The 18,006-nt window shown below is 39.8% G+C and overlaps 1 protein-coding gene across 1 annotated transcript; it reads left to right on the top strand.

The window, feature by feature from the left end:
* The first annotated feature begins 16,177 nt into the window (after positions 1-16,177).
* Positions 16,178-16,603, top strand: LOC136834120 (uncharacterized). Its single transcript, XM_067096378.1, has one exon. It carries the CDS (start codon positions 16,178-16,180, stop codon positions 16,601-16,603), a length of 426 nt encoding a protein of 141 aa, XP_066952479.1.
* Positions 16,604-18,006: the final 1,403 nt, after the last annotated feature.

Here is an 18,006-nt window from a genome sequence, read left to right as displayed (position 1 = left end):
CTGTGGAAGCTGAAAGGTCACAGTACCGCTACCCTTCCCTATCCCCATCCATCCCTCCCCAGACGCCATTGATGGAAAATGCGTTATGGGGTAACGCATCCTCTAAAATAATAAAGTTCCTAACTCTGTTATATGCCAGCGAGTCCTGTGAAGAAGCAGAAGACACGAGTGAGAGAGGAGAGGCTGCGTGGTAAGGCTCGGCGACTGTTTTTATTTATTTGTTATTTTATTTTGTACTTTATCTAGTGTTCTTGGCACGACTCACAATTTAATTTGCTTTTCATCAGATCTTCTGTGTACATTTACACAATTTCTATTGCAACAGTCATCAGTGACGCCAGGTGCACTTTATGCAAAATCTCTTATGTTCAAAACGACTTTCGGTGAAGGAGAAATTGCCTTGGGATCACCTGAGAACAAAGGCTCTAATGACAGTTTCCAATGCTCATGGCAGGCTGCCATTATTATTATTTTTTTCTTTCAACTTCCCCTGTTTTTCAGCTATCCCTGATAACTGACACTGTTTCGAACATCAGGCTTCTCAGAGGAGCCATTATCACAATTTTATTAAAGGAGAAAGGCACTGAAGGCTGTGGAGATATAGGATTATACCAGGTCACTGGGGAAAGGAGATGGGGCAGTTAGTTAAATGACGTGATTGATTAAAACGAAGGTAGAATAAGTTGCTGTTTACATACAGAAGAAAGACATAAAAAGATTATCTACATCTGCAGGAGATAAAGAATTAGGAATGGTGAACGAAAAAGATAAATAGCATAACAGAACACGTGTGAAAATAATATGTACAAAATAGCTAGGTTGTAAAAGGCAGTGTTAATTCGTCAGAAGGTCTGTCATGTCTGCAACACCTCATAGGGAGCAAGACAAAAAAAAAAGGTTATTAATTGTTGAGCAAATTTTCGCGGGGTAGAATGAGAATTGTAAAAGAAACAATGAAGCATCGTGAATGCTAATAGAAATCAGTGTTGATCAAATCAACAAAATACTAAAAACCAACATTCTTGCACAATGACTGTAAAAAGAAAAGGCGAGTATATTCCAAAGAAGGGACTGGGTCTCCATGCGTCTGTCTTCTTTCAGCCTGAATTCTCAAGAGTTAGACCAGGAGTGACACCGTCACTTTTTGTTTTCAGATTTGACGTCATGTACCGGAGTCGGGACTCGGGATCCTCTTCCAGTAGCCAATTACCAGAACACGGCGGCCGGAAAGACGAAACTGCCCGCTTGGTTCGTCACTAGCTGTAAAGCTGTCAGTAGGAGGCAACAGTAGGTACGTACAAAGGTCCACCCGATCTCACAAGGGCTTTATTTGGTATTTTATCAGCTTTTTGTTTGCTTTGAATATCTTTTGGATACTTTGCACCAGTTACTCAGTTCTGACAACAAAACAGCATTCTTGCATGTTCACGTTCGTGTTTCTGTTTCAGTCCGGTCTTTGACATTCAAACTGGAGTCACGCCAGTTTGTGCTCGTGACTGAGACACCATTTAATAATATGTACAAAATAGCTAGGTTGTAAAAGGCAGTGTTAATTCGTCAGACGACTTCAATTTTGCCAGCAATATTTGTTATTTGCAGAATTTTGCAGGAAAGTGCTAAAATATGACTGCTAAATACAAAAAAAAAACTCAGAAAGATTGTGACCGTTAAAATTGTCTAAAATGGGTTCATTCCTTCGGTTTTTACTTAGTAAATACAGTGTTGACTTCTTCCCGGACATGCACTGAACTCTCATGGCTAATAAAACTTTTAAACTCCAATATTAATTGCCTGCGTCAAAGAGTTTGTGTTTTGGTTCAGTCTGTTTGCCAATGTGTTAGCAAAGTTCTGCAGAATGTTACGTCTGGATTTTTTGCAAAAACAAGCCAAAGGTGGACCTCCGCCTATCTTCAAGTAATTAGATTTTGGGAGAGATACGAATGTGCTTTTGGGCAAAAGAGGCTTTTTGTAGGTTGGATAGTGCGAGATGGTGACTGCGATCAAGAGCTGTGTGGGAACTCAATAAAGGCGGCAGCTTTACAGTGAGGGCGGCCCGCGATTGTGTTGCCCGGCCATCGTGTGTTCGGGGCGCTGGTGTGGGTGTGGAGGTGCGGGAGGGCCTCAATGCGGGGCGGGCGTGGGTGTGATGGGAGGTAGGTAAACCTCCGAGTCTGCGAGGTCCGCGTTTAACTGCATGAAGGAGGGATACCAGCGTCCATGCTCGCTCCTTTGATCTTTTACTGGAGTGGGGTACTCGTGTCAGTATGCACTTTCGTGCGCCGTGTGGTTCCGCTAGTGACGCTGGTGGGGTACGCCGACGAGAGTCAGCACGCTCAAACGCTGGTTACAGCGCCGTGTTTAGGCCGCTAAGAGCGTTTTGGAGGAATCCTGGAGCCAAGACTAATTCGCCGTGTCGGTCCGTTAATGGCTCTGGGATACTCCGGGGGTCACCACTGTAAGAGGTGTCAAAGAAATGAGCTGGTAAAAGTTACTGCTACATTATTACAGATCCAGGCAGTTTACATAGCGGCCGACTGGCGCCAGTCCGCCAAAGACAATGGAACTGACTGTGACCTGAGGTCGAAACAATAAACAATAATATACAGTGAACGAGTACAATTTACAATACAAAACATACAGAACTTCAATATGGATACAGTCTTGATGCCTGTGAATGAAGAAACATATGATACACAATGTGTGACATTTGCATAAATACGTATAAAGTAAAAATGGTTAAAAATGCGTGACCTGGCACGGTTTAGGCGTGACTAATTGAGGTGTAGAAAATGGGAAGTCACCAAAGAAAACATGCTCAGCGGAGACTTAATTAATGGCGCCGCCGAAACACTACGCTGGCGCCAATGTGGTGACTTTTACATACTTGTAGTATTGCTTAACTACCAGATTGGTTGTCGCACGGTAGTTAGTCGAAGGCTTGGTTTCGGTCAAAGACAGCCGTGAAGGCGGTCGCTTCATAGCTGTAACGTAGTGTGGATGTAGCTAGTGGAGGACTAAAAATGCAGCCATAATTGTCGGTGTCTACAAAAAAATGCAGCCATAATTGTCGGTGTCTACAAATCCATTTAAGCGTTCCTATTCATTTTCAAGTACATTTAGGGAAGCTTTCTTTAGAAGATATGCATATCGAAATGTAAGGAGAATTTCTTGATGTGTGCTTTAGATGAGGGTAGTGAAATAGAGACTGTGCTTACGCCAGTCTAACTGTACATCGAGCTAGGAACAATTAAATACGCCAATAGTTAGTTCATATTGTTAGTTTAGTTAATATACACAACGCAATGTATTAATATAATCACAATTTAAAACTAACATAAAAGTGAAGTAACCTAGGTGTCGTTGCATAAGACTTAGGCTACGATTTGGGTCAGTACGTTTAAGATTACTTAGGCAATATGACAACACTGACGATTTGAAATGCTATACTTATTCTGAATGAGTCGGAATAAAATGGTTCCGTGACCAGGATTACAGTGAGTGGTTATTGTTTCAGACATCAGTATGGTTAAAATTTATGAGCTGTGATAGTTGGCAATAAAGATAAAGATGTGACCGGCTGATGGTGGCGGCCATATTAGAATGTCACGTGTTAGCCTAGCCCGACATGGAATAGTAGAATAAACTCGGTCAATCATTGCCTAGCCTAACTGAAGCCTGACTTTTGATGATAACTTGGTGGGAATTTGAACCTTCCTTTCTTTTTTTGTATTTTTTGATCATTGCACATTAATAACAAAGTTGAGAAAATGGCTATGGACTATCCCGACATATTTCGCATAGAGCGAAAGGTTGCTGTGATATGGCATTCTCAAGTAAAACATCTCGGTCATTTTATGACATGGTGCTGCAGTAAAAGTGATGTGAGACTAAAACAGCCCTTGTATTATCGCACTTTTGGGAAATCAGGAGCAGTGTGCGATAACCTACTGGATTCTGTGTTAGTGACCAAATTGACAGCGTATGCCCCAGATATCGTTATCCTCTTCGTCAGAGGAAACGACACCGATGTTAGCAATGACGATCCAGAATTGGTCAATAAAGTAAAAACTAAGATCTTAGGACTAGTAGAGAGACTGGAAGGTATCTATAACTGTAAGGTTTTAGTAGTTAGTGTAGAGATCTGTAATGCTCCTAGAAACATCCCTAGGGATAGATATCGAGCACGAAAAAATCTACTAAACCAATTATTGAAGAGAAACCGAGAAATAACCTTTGTTTTCAATCAGTTAATAGAAAGAGACTTTGCCGGTGATAGAGTACATTTCCAGTATGATAGTTATAAGACACTGCAGAGTCACTTATGTGAAGCAGCTGATGCCTATGTCTTTAGTCAGGATTGGTAAATACCAGGTTGTGCTCATGCCAACCCAGAAATTAGGTTAAGTTAGGTTAGGCGAAATGATGGTTGACGCAGTTCCACTTCGTAAATTTATTTTTTCCTTCTTTATAAACTGTAGGTAATGGAAAGGAAATATTAATATTTTGAAATTTATGGTGAGTTTTAAGATACTTTAGTGAGATTTAATATGGAATAAACCGTTGTGCATTGTATATATGTATGTGTAGTCAAGGGCACATATATACACAATATAACCAGTAGTGATCTACCATTAATTGATCTGAAGTTTAGTCAACTTTTAAACATTATATTTACTAATGTGGTATATATACTATTTTTTGGAGTTGACAGTTTGTACACTTTTAGTAATTAGGAACCTGTATATTAGGTATTGGTAAATTATAGGCTAAGATGTCTGATCTAGGAGAATTAAAGAGGAGACGGTGGGGGCGGGGGTTAAGACTGTGATAACTAACTGGTCAAAAAAGGTTGAAACCACTACTGATGCCGGTGATATCAATAGTATTTCTTCATTGAGAGACTCCTTGAAGGAATATTTACAGAGAGTCCAGGAATTGGATAATGAAATATTGAATCTAACAGATCCTGGAGAACAACCTGACCAAATTATGAATCAAGCTGAATATGGCCTAACGGTAGGCACTGAAATTCATAGACTAAATTCCTCCATCACGAGTCTTCTAGCTGTAAGAAGTGAACCTGTGAAGTTACCCAAATTAGACCTCAAACATTTTGATGGTGATGTAACAGAATGGAATTCATTTTGGGAACTTTATGAAGTATCAGTGAACCAACGTACTGATTTTGAAAATATACAGAAGTTTTCTTATCTGAAAGGACTATTGGAAGGCGAGGCTTTGGAACTGATATCTAGTTTTAAATTAGAAGGTGATAAATATTTGCAAGCAGTGAACTTGTTAAAAGAGACCTATGGCAGAAAAGACGAAATCAAGTTGTGTTTAGTTAGAAAACTCTTCCAAACTGAGACTCCCAAGGCAGATGCAGATTCGCTACAAGGTTTTAGAGCACAATTCAAATGCTGCATAAGACCATTGGAGAGTGAAAAACTGGAATTGAGTGAATTATACCGCCTTGCTCTACACCAAACTACCAGGTAGTGTAAGTGAAATAATAAAACAAAGGTGTGGAGAAAATTGGCTGAAATTTGACACCTTTAAAAAATATCTTGAAGAAGAAATACACAATTTGAGGGCTTTTCCACAGACTGAAACAGCAAAAGTTAATACACTGACAATGGTAGGCTACCTGCTTTCGCAGTAGAACAACGGCAATCTGTGGGACCAAAAACAACATCGGTAAGGCAAAAAGAAAGTACAAACAAAGCCAAGATAAACCAGGTTAAAGGATGTGCACTTTGCGGTGGCAACCACATATGGACACATTGTAAATCTTATGTAACCAGAGGAGGAAAGATAGAACGACTTAGAGCTCAGGGTTTGTGTTTCATATGTGCATCCAATAAACAATTCAGTTCCGACTGTAACAGGCAGGGTTGTAATAATGGTTGCACTGTTAGACATCATAGTGTTATATGTAATAGAAACTAGTCAAATAAATCAAAGGTAGGTGGCAGAGAGAACCATAGAGAGGGCCGACTTCCTATGTGCTGCATTGTAATTGGGTGAGCGCCGGAGGCCATTTTGATTGTGTGTAATTGGAGGTTGCTAAAGACGCATCATTCCGTCACTGCAGCCTAGTCTACACCAAATTATCTCTCCATGGATCATTTACACCACACAGGCCACGCCAAGAAAACCTCTGGATCAAAAGGAACAGAGTGTTCTGCCATTAATTGTACAAAGTATACAAAAATAAATAAAGAAGTGGCCTTCTACTCTTTTCCAAAGGACAACACGAGGTGAGCACATTAGTGTGTCAGCCCATCTGCTTCTAAGCAGCTTGTTTACTGCTATGTACTATTCATTATTGTTCTCAAAGTGTACAGTTTATGAAGCAATTGTATGTTACATTGAGACTAACATATTAGTTGAAAATAAAGAATAAAGCACCCAAAGAAAAGGAATTACGTAAAAACAGAAAACTGTTGAAAATTTCCCGTAAATGAATTCATATTAATCCAATGTGTATTTTGTTAACAGGTCTTCACACTGACAGATAAGTATAGCCCTGTCTAACTCGATTAAGCTTGGTGTGTGTTAATGCTTTTGGTGGTGGACTGGTAGTGATTTTAATGCTAAACAATGTGTGCTATGTGCTGATGCCTTTGGTGCAGGTACGTGATTGGTAATTAAATACTACCTATTTCTAATAGGTTGTGCACAGGCATAGCATTTTGTGTATATTTAGCTAAGCCATGGTATTTGCGAAGGCTTGACATTTTGCTAGCATGTTCTTCTCCTAGGGCCTATTATATCTGCCATCATTTAATGACATTGCAGTACAATAATTACTTTTCCAGATCCAGTCCTTTCACAGGTAATTTTGCGTAGCCTAAATTTTTGAAAATATTATTATTTTATTTTACAGAACTTTGAATAAAATTGTTTAAACATTTTTCCAAGGGTTATTTTTATTTTATTTTACAGAACTTTGAATAAAACTGTTTAAACATTTATGGTTTATTTTTGTTTACAAATATACCACATACATGTCTGTAAGAATATCGGAGAAGAATAAAATTTTTATCCCACTAAGGAATTACCTAAATAGGTATTATTTGGAGCAACGTCTGTTCTGCTGATCTAGTCACATTTCGCTGTGATGTATCTGAGTGGTCCTGTTACTGTTACATACTTATATAGGCCTATTTGTACCCTTATTTTCTGATATACGTCCATAAAATGAACAATCATAACAGCTGTCAAGTAAATAAACATTGGCAGTTTGTTGTGTTCCAGCATAAAGACAAACTGTTGGCCCTACAGTGGGTTGCAGTGCACTCAATGCATATTTGTTTAAAAAACGTTGCTGTCACTGCAGCTCCAGTTACACACAATCAAAATGGCGTCCAAATTACGCTGCACATAGGAAGTCGGACCTCTCTATGGTTCTCTCTGGTAGGTGGGATACAAGTTGGAGCTCTCTCTTTGACAAATACCGGACAAGGAAATAAGACGACTAGGAAGTCGATCTTACCTACAGCCACAATAACCCTAAAAGGTAAAAAAGGTCACATTGTGCGAAAACGAGGGTTGTTAGATACCTGTGCCGAGAGATCATTTATAAAGAAATCTGCTCTTGAGGGACTCCACTATAAAAGCAAGGGAGTTGAAAACATATTGAGAGGGTACTTAACTACTACAGCAGTTAAGGAATATGAAATGGTGAACATCGCTGTACCTCATCGGGGTAGATTAATAAATATGGATTGTATAGTGGTAGACGAACTATCAGAATATACAAAGAAATTCGGCGTTAAAAAGAACTTAAGGTCGTTGTGTAGAACGAAAATCAGCTTAGCTGATAAAGATTTTGAACTACCCATAGAGAAGCAATCACCTATTGAATTGTTAATAGGGGTTGACAATGTGTACATCTTACACCCAGGGTTTAGATGATTTGAAAATTTAATATTGCTACCAACCATATTTGGTTACGTGGTAACCGGAACATGTAGTTCTCCTCCCAACAAGGAGACTCATGTTTCCATTTTAAAACTGTCAGTGGAAACCGACGACATAATTATGGCTGAAGGGGCTACTCAATTAAAGGATCCAAGGGAAGAACTTGAAGGGTTGTGGAATTTGGATCATTTAGGTATTAACTGCAGTGAAATAACGGAACAAGAACAGAAGGTATTAAAGAACTTTGAGAGTACTATAACTTATTCTGAAATTGACAAACAGTATGTTGTGGCATTGCCTTGGAAAGGCAATAAAAGGAGATTAACTTCCAACTTTGGGTTGGCTTTGAACAGGTTAAAACAACAGTATGTCAAGTTCCAGAAAGACACTCAGTATCTAGAACACTATCAGAAAATCCTGAAGGATCAGGAGGATAGGAGATTCATAGAGAGAGTGGAATGTTTAAAACAGAAGACTGTCATTTCTTGGCACATCATGGTGTTAAAAGGGACAGTGCAACAACCCCTATTAGGATAGTATTTGACTGTTCAGTTAGACAGGGTAAAAGTGGGTTGAGCTTGAACGATTCCTTGTGGACGAGACCACATATAAAAGCTGACTTGCTCAAAGTTCTACTGCAGTTTTAGGCAAGGATATGCCTGCAGAATTTGTGGAAGTAACTAGATTGGGATGAACAACTCCCAGACCCATTACAGAACCAATGGGTTGAGTTATCCGAAGACTTAGAAAAATGTCTTGATATTTTCTTTCCTAGGAATACAAGCCTAGGAAAGGGGGATTCCTTACACATATTCTGCAGTGTCAGTGAGTCAGCATATGGTTGTGTAGCTTATAGAGTAAAGAACGAAAACTCTCATTTAATGATAGCAAAGGCAAGAGTAGTGCCTATTAAAGAATTAACTTCCGAAACTTGAGTTGATGGCATTGTTGCTAGCATCAAGAATGGCCAAATTTATTAAAGAATCCTTTGAGAAGGATGAGTTTGTGGAACTGTTCGTTTGGTCGGACAGTAAAGTCGCCCTAAGTTGGCTGGTATCGAAAAGTGTTCTTCCTGTGTTTGTGAAAAATAGAGTACAGGAAATAAACTCTTTAATTCCAGAGGCGGTCTTGTCCTATGTGCCTACAGATGATAATCCCAGTGACTGGTTGACACGTGGGAAAATGACAGAAATGATCTTGGATAGTTCTTTCTGGTGGGAGGGACCCCCTTGGTTAAAAAATTCCTCTTGGCCAATAGATAGGTCATGGGTTGGTGGATCACTTGTACAGGGTAGGGAAGAGAACATTTTTGTCAATACTGTAGGGGACAACCTGAATGGTAATACTCACTTGCTGAATTGGGAGAGATTCAGCAAGGTTAAAAAGGTCTATAGGACCACAGCATGGACCCTGCAATTTTTTAATAATTGTAGGAGTTCAATCAGTATGAAGAGGCTTGGTGAATTGACCTTGGAAGAACTCCAAGAAGCAAAGAATAAGACCATTGCCATCATGCAGAGAGAATATTTTCAAGAGGAATATGAGAGTTTGATGAAGGGGGTAAGAAAACCAAAATTGGCTCTCGTACACCAGTTGAATCTTTACTTGAACAACGGGGCAATAAGGTGTAAGGTAGACTAGAACACGCACAGTTACCCAAATCTGTTAAGTTTCCCAAACTATTGCCGAAGAGTTGCTATGTTACTCGGGTAATTATTAAAGAAGATTATGATGCTAATGCTCATATGGGTGTAAATGCCACTCTGGCGAGTGTCAGACAGTAATTGTGGATCCCACAGATAAGGCAACTAACTAAGAGTATAATACACCATTGTGTTATTTGTAGGAGAACGCAGGGAAGGCCATATAGGCCCAATATAGTTCCTCCATTACCTGAGTTCAGGGTGCAATGTAAGCAACCTTTCAATACCACAGGCGTGGACTACACCGGTGCATTATGGACTAAGGGAAAAGGACAAAGCCCTGAGAAGGCTTATATCATCCTATTTACGTGCCCAATAACCAGCGGCATACATGTGGAGCTAGTTGATAACCAGTCCTGTGACTCATTCCTCATGAGTTTTAGAAAATTCTATAGCAGAAGAGGTTTCCCAGCACTCATGCTGAGTGACAACACCACCACGTTTGTAGCGGCATCAGAATACCTTACGACCATGTTGGAGAATCCCAGGGTAAAGGAACATCTGTTAGATATAAAGTGTAACTGGAAGTTCATTCCAGCGAGAGCACCATGGTTTGGTGCTATATGGGAAAGGCTGATAGGACTTCTGAAGTCATGCCTAAAAAAGATTGTAGGCCAAACCTTGCTCAGTTTTGAGGAATTGACCTGTGTGCTGGTGGAGCTGGAAGGAATTATCAATGATAGACCATTAAGTTACACGCCCGGGGATTTGAATCAGCTGGAAATCTTAACCCCTAACCATTTGATCCTTGGAAAAAAGCTCAAGTTCTTCCCAAGAAAAGTAGTAAATTGGGAAGAGATCTCCTGTGACCCTACCTATGGACGGAGAGAGTTCACCAAGAAAAGATTCCCATATATATCCAAGTTGTGTGACGACTTGTGGAAGAGATGGGAGAGGGAATATTTAACAATGTTAAGAGAGACCCATTTTTCATCAAGTAGGAATGGAGCATGGCTCTTGGCCCAGGATAGGGGAAGTTGTCCTCATTGATGACGAGGGGCCAAGGAGCAAGTGGAAGTTGGGCCGTGGGCCAAGTGATCGAGTTACATATGGGGAGAGACAAGGTCCCAAGAGTGGCTACTCTAAGAATGGCACACAGCCAGCTTATGAGACCTGTAATTAAGTTATACCCCATAGAGCTGTGGCAAGAGATAAGGGAAACTAATCCTCCGACAGATGACATTCAGTCAAGCACCCGCCCGAGTAGAAGGACTGGTCAAATAGCTGCAGAGGCCAGAAAGGCATTGATAAGAACAGTACTATTGTAAATAATGTCGGCATAACTTTTCTTGCGGGGGAGCATCTCGAAACTTCGACAAGAGAGATTGTACTTTTCCGCATGTTGTGGTATAGTTTTATGTATTCTCTTTAAATTTACGTAAAGTGGAAATGCGTATTATGTAGAGGAAGGATATTGTTTCGTTGTTTGTATTTAGTAGTAATAAATGTTGTCTTAGTTGTTTCGTGTGTTTGACTCTAAGTATACTTGTAGTATTGCTTAACTACCGGATTGGTTGTTGCACGCAGTGTTTCCACTTTCAAGGATTTTTCCTTGATTCAAGGAATTTTTGGGTCATCAAGGAGAACTTCAAGGAATTTTAAAATTCAAGGAATTTTCAAGGAATTTTTGTTTTTTCCAGGATTTATCAAGGAAATTTTAAATTTTTCAGAAATTGTCTTGAAGATTATCTTAAAAACCTCATATTACTGAATTGAAATATAGAAAAGAACTTACCACTCTCATTATGAATATGTGTTCTGATTTTACGGAACTTAGCTATGTGCGTGGTACAGATATAAAGAATATTGATCCAAGTAATGAAAAATATCATGTACCCTTAAAGAAGGTTTATCTTGGATTAAAGGGATCAGCTAACATTTCGGAGTATAGAAACAGAAATGGGAGAAGATCACAATATGATTGTGTCGTTTTATACACATTGCAAAACTTTCCTTGTCGAATGTGTTAAACAAATTCAAGGAAGATTTGACGGAGTTGAATATTTTTACTTTTTATCCTGCTTGTACCCTGAAGTTGCTTACAATTTGAGTGTACCTAGTTTAACATCAATAGTGACAAGATTCCCATATCTGAGTGATGACATTAATGCTCAGGAACTTGATTTGGAATGGCGACAGCAAGCCATGAATCCTAAACTTAGTGCCAATATGAGCTTCATGGATTACTGGCATGTCATATTTTATGGAAAAAATGTGATAGGATCTCATACATACCCAGAGTTAAGAAAGTTCATTAACATTCTTTTGTCGTTTCCGTATTCTAATGCATCGGTTGAGAGGGTGTTCAGCCATTTACAACTAATAAAAGATGATCACCGATCAGCTCTCAAGCAACAAAGTCTGATAGGACTTCTTACTACAAAACTAACTATGCAGGCCAAGGAAAAAACTCGTATGACCCTCCAGAAGCCATGATCAGTCTGCACCAGAAAATGAAGAATAATGCAGATGATGAAGAAACTCAACAACTACGAAATCAGTTTCTTGAAGCCTTTAAACAACAGTAACGGTTTGCTAAATCAAGAATCTGGTGACTATCTTTTGCTATCCTCTCCTCCTCCTTCAATCAGATCGTCAGTTTGCCAGTAATTAGCATGGTTATTCCTGCTAAAATCTGAGAAATATTCTGTAGTACACTATTCAAGAATCTATTATGTTTGTATCATGAATCAGAAAGATTCACTTTAAATATCTCATTTCTTACTCTAAAGTCTTTTCCTAATACATATTATTTTCTTATTTACACATATTTTGAGTAATTTCAGCTATATTCCTGAGTGTAAGTGATAGAAATCTGTATTGGTTTCATATTGCCACCAAAAAAAAAAAATAATAATTAGTTACCTGTGAGAGAAAGGGCAGCTGCATGATTTTTTTTTTCTTTTTCATATTTTCTGAATTTAAACTGGATACCCATGTATTTTGCTTCTGAGAGTAAACGTAATAAGATGTATATATTTTTTTTATTTATTTATCCCCAATTGTTCTGTGAATTTTACTGTAAGTGCTTGAAATTAGTTAGTGTACACTACTATTATTTTTTTCTTTATGTGAATGTCTAAAATTAGTCAAGGAAGAAATCAAGGAAAATGGAATGGCTGGCAAGGAAAATCAAGGAATTTTGGCAGCCCCTACAAGGAATTTTCATTTCAGCTAGTGGAAGCACTGGTTGCACGGTAGTTAGTCGAAGGCTTGGTTTTGGTCAAAACAACCGTGAAGGCAGTCGCTTCATAGCTGTATTGTAGTGTGGATGTAGCTAGTGGAGGACTCAAGAATGTAGCCATAATTGTCGGTGTCTGGAAATCCATTTAAGCATTCCTATTCATTTTAAAGTACATTTAGGGAAACTGTCTTTAGAAGATATGCATATCGAAATGTAAGGAGAATTTCTTGAGGTGTACTTTAGATGAGGGTAGTGAAATAGAGACTGTGCTTACGCCAGTCTAACTGTACATCGAGCTAGGAACAATTAAATACGCCAATAGTAAGTTTATATTGTTAGTTTAGTTAATATACACAACACAATGTATTAATATAATCACAATTTAAAACTAACATAAAAGTGAAGTAACCTGGGTGTCGTGGCATAAGACTTAGGCTACGATTTGGGTCAGTACCTTTCAGATCGTTTAGGCTATACGACAACACTGACGATTTGAAATGCTATACTTATTCTGAATGAGTCGGAATACACATAACCAAATATGGTTGGTAGCAATACTAAACTTTCAAATTTCCTAAAACCTGTATGTAAAATGTTGTACACATTGTCAACCCCTATTAACAATTCTATAGGCGATTGTTTCTCCACAGGTAGATCAAAATCTTTGTCAGCCAATGTGATTTTCGTTCTACAAAACAACCTTAAGTTCTTAACGTCGAATTTCTTTGTAAATACTGGCAGCTCATCTACCACTATACAATCCATATTTATTAATCTACCCCGGTGAGGTACAGCAATGTTCACCATTTCATATTCCTTAATCAAGAGCAAATTTCTTTATAAATGATCTCTTGTCACAGGTATCTAACAACCCTCTCTTTCGCGCAATGTGACCTCTTTTACCCTTCAGGGTTATTGTGGCTGCAGGTAAGATCAACTTCATTATCGTCTTATTTCCCTGTCTGGTATATGTCAAAGAGAGTGTTCCAACTTGTATCGCACCTACCTTAGATTTATTTGGTTCGTTTCGAATGCATATAGTTTAAGAGGTGCAAAATAAGACAAGCTGGAAAAAGGTACTGCTGCTTTACTGGTGACCCAGGCGGTTTATATAGCGGCAGACTGACGTCGCGCCGCGGAATACCGTAAGAACAAGGGTGACCCGAGGTTGATAATAATTAACAATAAATACAGTGAACGAATACACTCTGAATTATACAAATGGACAGAAATGAAGTTGAATACAATCTTGATGCCTGCGAAAGAATACATGATATACAAATCGGAGACAGGTAAACAATTATATACATAGTTTAAATGATTGGATTTGTGTGACCCGTCACGCCAGGTGTGACGAATTGTAGAGGCAAAGAAAATGGGATGTCACCATAGAAAACTTGCTCAGCAGAGACTTTGCAAATACTCCCCCCCCTGCCCCCCAAAGACGTGGGTAACGTCTCATTAGTCAGCGTATCTGCTGGGGCGCTGAAGGGTGCCATGGCTGTGTGAGGACATCGGGGAAACACCCTGTTTGTGTGGGTGGGTGCTTCCGGGGGCAGCCACGTGCCCGCTTCTTACGGGGGGCTGGCTGTGGTGACGACTGTCCAGGTGGAGGGTGCGGTGTGGTGACATCTGTGTCCTCCTCCAGGAGGGCAGGCTTGATGCGGTCGATTGACACCCAGGCGTTCTTCCCGTGAAGGGCTAGCAGGATTGCCTTGTTGTTCCTCTCCAGCACACGGAAGGGCCCCCTGTAGGGCCTGGTCAGTGGCGGGCGGATGGCGTCATCCCTGACGAAGACGTGGGTGGTGGAGAACAGGCCAGGCGGCATGAAGGTGACCGATCTGTCGGTATATGTCCGCTTGCAGGGGGCAAACTTGCCGACTATGTCGCGAAGCCTCTGGACAGATGGGTTGTGGCGGTCCTCTGTAACTAGCTCACCCGGGACCATGAGGGGCTCGCCGTAGGTTTTCTCAGCTGCAGATGGGGCGCCGTTGGCCCTGGGGGCGGTTCTCAGCCTGGGGCATAAGCTGTCAATTTGGTCACTAACACAGGATCCAGTAGGTTATCGCACACTGCTCCTGATTTCCCAAAAGTGCGATAATACAAGGGCTGTTTTAGTCTCACATCACTTTTACTACAGCACCATGTCATAAAATAACCGAGATGTTTTATGTGAGAATGCCATATCACAGCAACCTTTCGCTCTATGCGAAATATGTCGGGATAGTCCGTAGCCATTTTCTCAACTTTGTTATTAATGTGCAATGATCAAAAAATACAAAAAAAGAAAGAAAGGTTCAAATTCCCACCAAGTTATCATCAAAAGTCAGGCTTCAGTTAGGCTAGGCAATGATTGACTGAGTTTATTCTACTATTCCATGTTGGGCTAGGCTAACACGTGACATTCTAATATGGCCGCCACCATCAGCCGGTCACATCTTTATCTTTATTGCCAGCTATCACAGCTCATAAATTTTAATCATACCGATGTCTGATACAACAACCACTCACTGTAATCCTGGTCACGGAACCATTTTATTCCGACTCATTCAGAATAAGTATAGCATTTCAAATCGTCAGTGTTGTCATATTGCCTAAGCAATCTTAAACGTACTGACCCAAATCGTAGCCTAAGTCTTATGCAACGACACCTAGGTTACTTCACTTTTATGTTAGTTTTAAATTGTGATTATATTAATACATTTCGTTGTGTATATTAACTAAACTAACAATATGAACTAACCATTGGCGTATTTAATTGTTCCTAGCTCGATGTACAGTTAGACTGGCGTAAGCACAGTCTCTATTTCACTACCCTCATCTAAAGTACACCTCAAGAAATTCTCCTTACATTTCGATATGCATATCTTCTAAAGAAAGTTTCCCTAAATGTACTTTAAAATGAATAGGAATGCTTAAATGGATTTGCAGACACCGACAATTATGGCTACATTCTTGAGTCCTCCACTAGCTACATCCACACTACAATACAGCTATGAAGCGACTGCCTTCACGACTGTTTTGACCGAAACCAACCAAGCCTTTGACTAACTACCGTGCAACAACCAATCCGGTAGTTAAGCAATACTACAAGTATACTTAAAATCAAACACACGAAACAACTAAGACAACATTTTTTACTACTAAATTCAAACAACGAAACATAATATCTTTCCTCTACATAATACACATTTCCACTTTACGTAAATTTAAAGAGAATACATAAGACTATACCGCAATTTGCGGAAAAGTACAATCTCTCTTGTCGAAGTTTCGACAATGTGGTAACTGGAACATGTAGTCCTCCTCCCACCAAGGAGACTCGCTTCCATTTTAAAACTGGCAGTGGAAACTGACCATAATTATGGCTGAAGGGGCTGCTCATTTAAAGGATCCAAGGGAAGATCTTGAAACTTTATGGAGTTTGGATCATTTAGGTATTGACTGCGGTGAAATAATGGAACAAGAACAGAAAGTATTGGAGAATTTTGAGAGTACTATAACTTATTCTGAAATTGACAAACAGGACGTTGTGGCATTGTCTTGGAAAGGCAATAAAAGGAGATTAACTTCCAACTTTGGGTTGACTTTGAATAGATTAAAACAGTGTGCCAAGTTTCAGAAAGACACTCAGTATCTAGGACACTACCAGAAAATCCTGAAGGATCAGGAGGATAGGAGTTTCATAGAGAGAGTGGAATATTTTAAAACAGAGGAAGACTGTCATGTCCTGGGACATCATGGCATTGAAAGGGGCAGTGCAACAACCCCTATTAAGGATAGTATTTAGCTGATAGGTCAGACAGGGGAAAAGTGGGTTAAGCTTGAATTATTGTTTGTGGACGGGGCCACATATAACAGCTGACTTGCTCAAAGTTCTGCTGCAGCTTAGGGCAAAGATATACCTGAAGAATTTGTGGAAGCAACAACTGGATTGGGATGAACAACTCCCAGACCCATTACAGAAACAATGGGTTGAGTTATCCGAAGACTAGGAAGAATGTCTCGATATTTCCTTTCCTAGGAATAGCTAGCTGGGAGGGGACTCCTTACACATATTCTGTGATGCCAGTGAGTTAGCATATGATTGTGTAGCCTGTAGAGTTAAGAACGAAAACTCCTATTTAATGGTGGCAAAGGCAAGAGTAGCATCCATTAAAGAATTAAATGTTCCAAAACTTGAGTTGATGGCATTGTTGCTAGCATCAAGAATGGCCAAATTTATCAAAGAATCCTTTGAGAAGGATGAGTTTGTAGAACTGTTCGTTTGGTTGGACAGTAAAGTCGCCCTAAATTGGCTAGTATTGAAAAGTGCTCTCCCTGTATTTGTGACAAATAGAGTGCAGGAAATAAACTCTTTAATTCCAGAGTTGGTCTTGTCCTATGTGTCTACACATGATAATCCCAGTGACTGGCTGGCACGTGGGAAAAGGACAGAAATGATCTTGGGCAGTTCTTTCTAGTAAGAGGGACCTCTTTGGCTAAAAAATTCCTCTTGGCCAATAGATAGGTCATGGGCTGGTAGACCACTTGTGCAGGGAAGGGAAGGGAAGAAAACATTTTGGTCAGTACTGCAGGGAACAACCTAAATGGTAATACTCACTTGCTGAATTGGGAGAGATTCAACAAGGTTAAACAGGTCTATAGGACCACAGCGTGGATCCTACGATTTTTGAATACTGTAATTGTAGGAGTTCAACCAATATGAAGAGGCTTGGTGAATTGACCTTGGAAGAGCTCCAAGAGGCAAAGAATAAGACTATTGCCATCATACAAAGGGAATTTTTCCAAAAGGAATATGAGAGTTTGATGAAGGGGGTAAGAAAACCAAAACTAGCTGGACAACGGGGTAATAAGGTGTAAGGTAGACTAGAACACGCACAGTTACCTGAAGCTGCTAAGTTATTGCCAAAGAGTTGCTATGTTACTCGGGCAATTATTAAAGAACATCATGATGCTAATGCTCATATGGTTATCAATGCAACTGTGGCGAGTTTTAGGCAGGAGTTCTGGATTCCACAGATAAGGCAACTAACTAAGAGTAATTTGCACCACTGTGTTATTTGTAGGAGAACACGGGAGGCTGTAGGCCCAATATAGTTTCTCCATTACCTGAGTTCAGGGTGTAATGTAAGGAACCCTTTAATACCACAGGCATGGACTACACCGGTGCATTATGGGTTAAGGCAAATG

Source organism: Macrobrachium rosenbergii, chromosome 53, assembly GCF_040412425.1.
Source record: "Macrobrachium rosenbergii isolate ZJJX-2024 chromosome 53, ASM4041242v1, whole genome shotgun sequence".
Classification (NCBI taxonomy): domain Eukaryota; kingdom Metazoa; phylum Arthropoda; class Malacostraca; order Decapoda; family Palaemonidae; genus Macrobrachium; species Macrobrachium rosenbergii.
Note: the sequence above shows the minus strand (reverse complement) of the source record. Positions and strands in the feature narration are given on the sequence as shown.

Coding starts and splice junctions, on each gene's coding strand:
- LOC136834120 (XM_067096378.1), top strand. CDS start 16,178: ATGGCTGAAGGGGCTGCTCATTTAAAGGATCCAAGGGAAGATCTTGAA.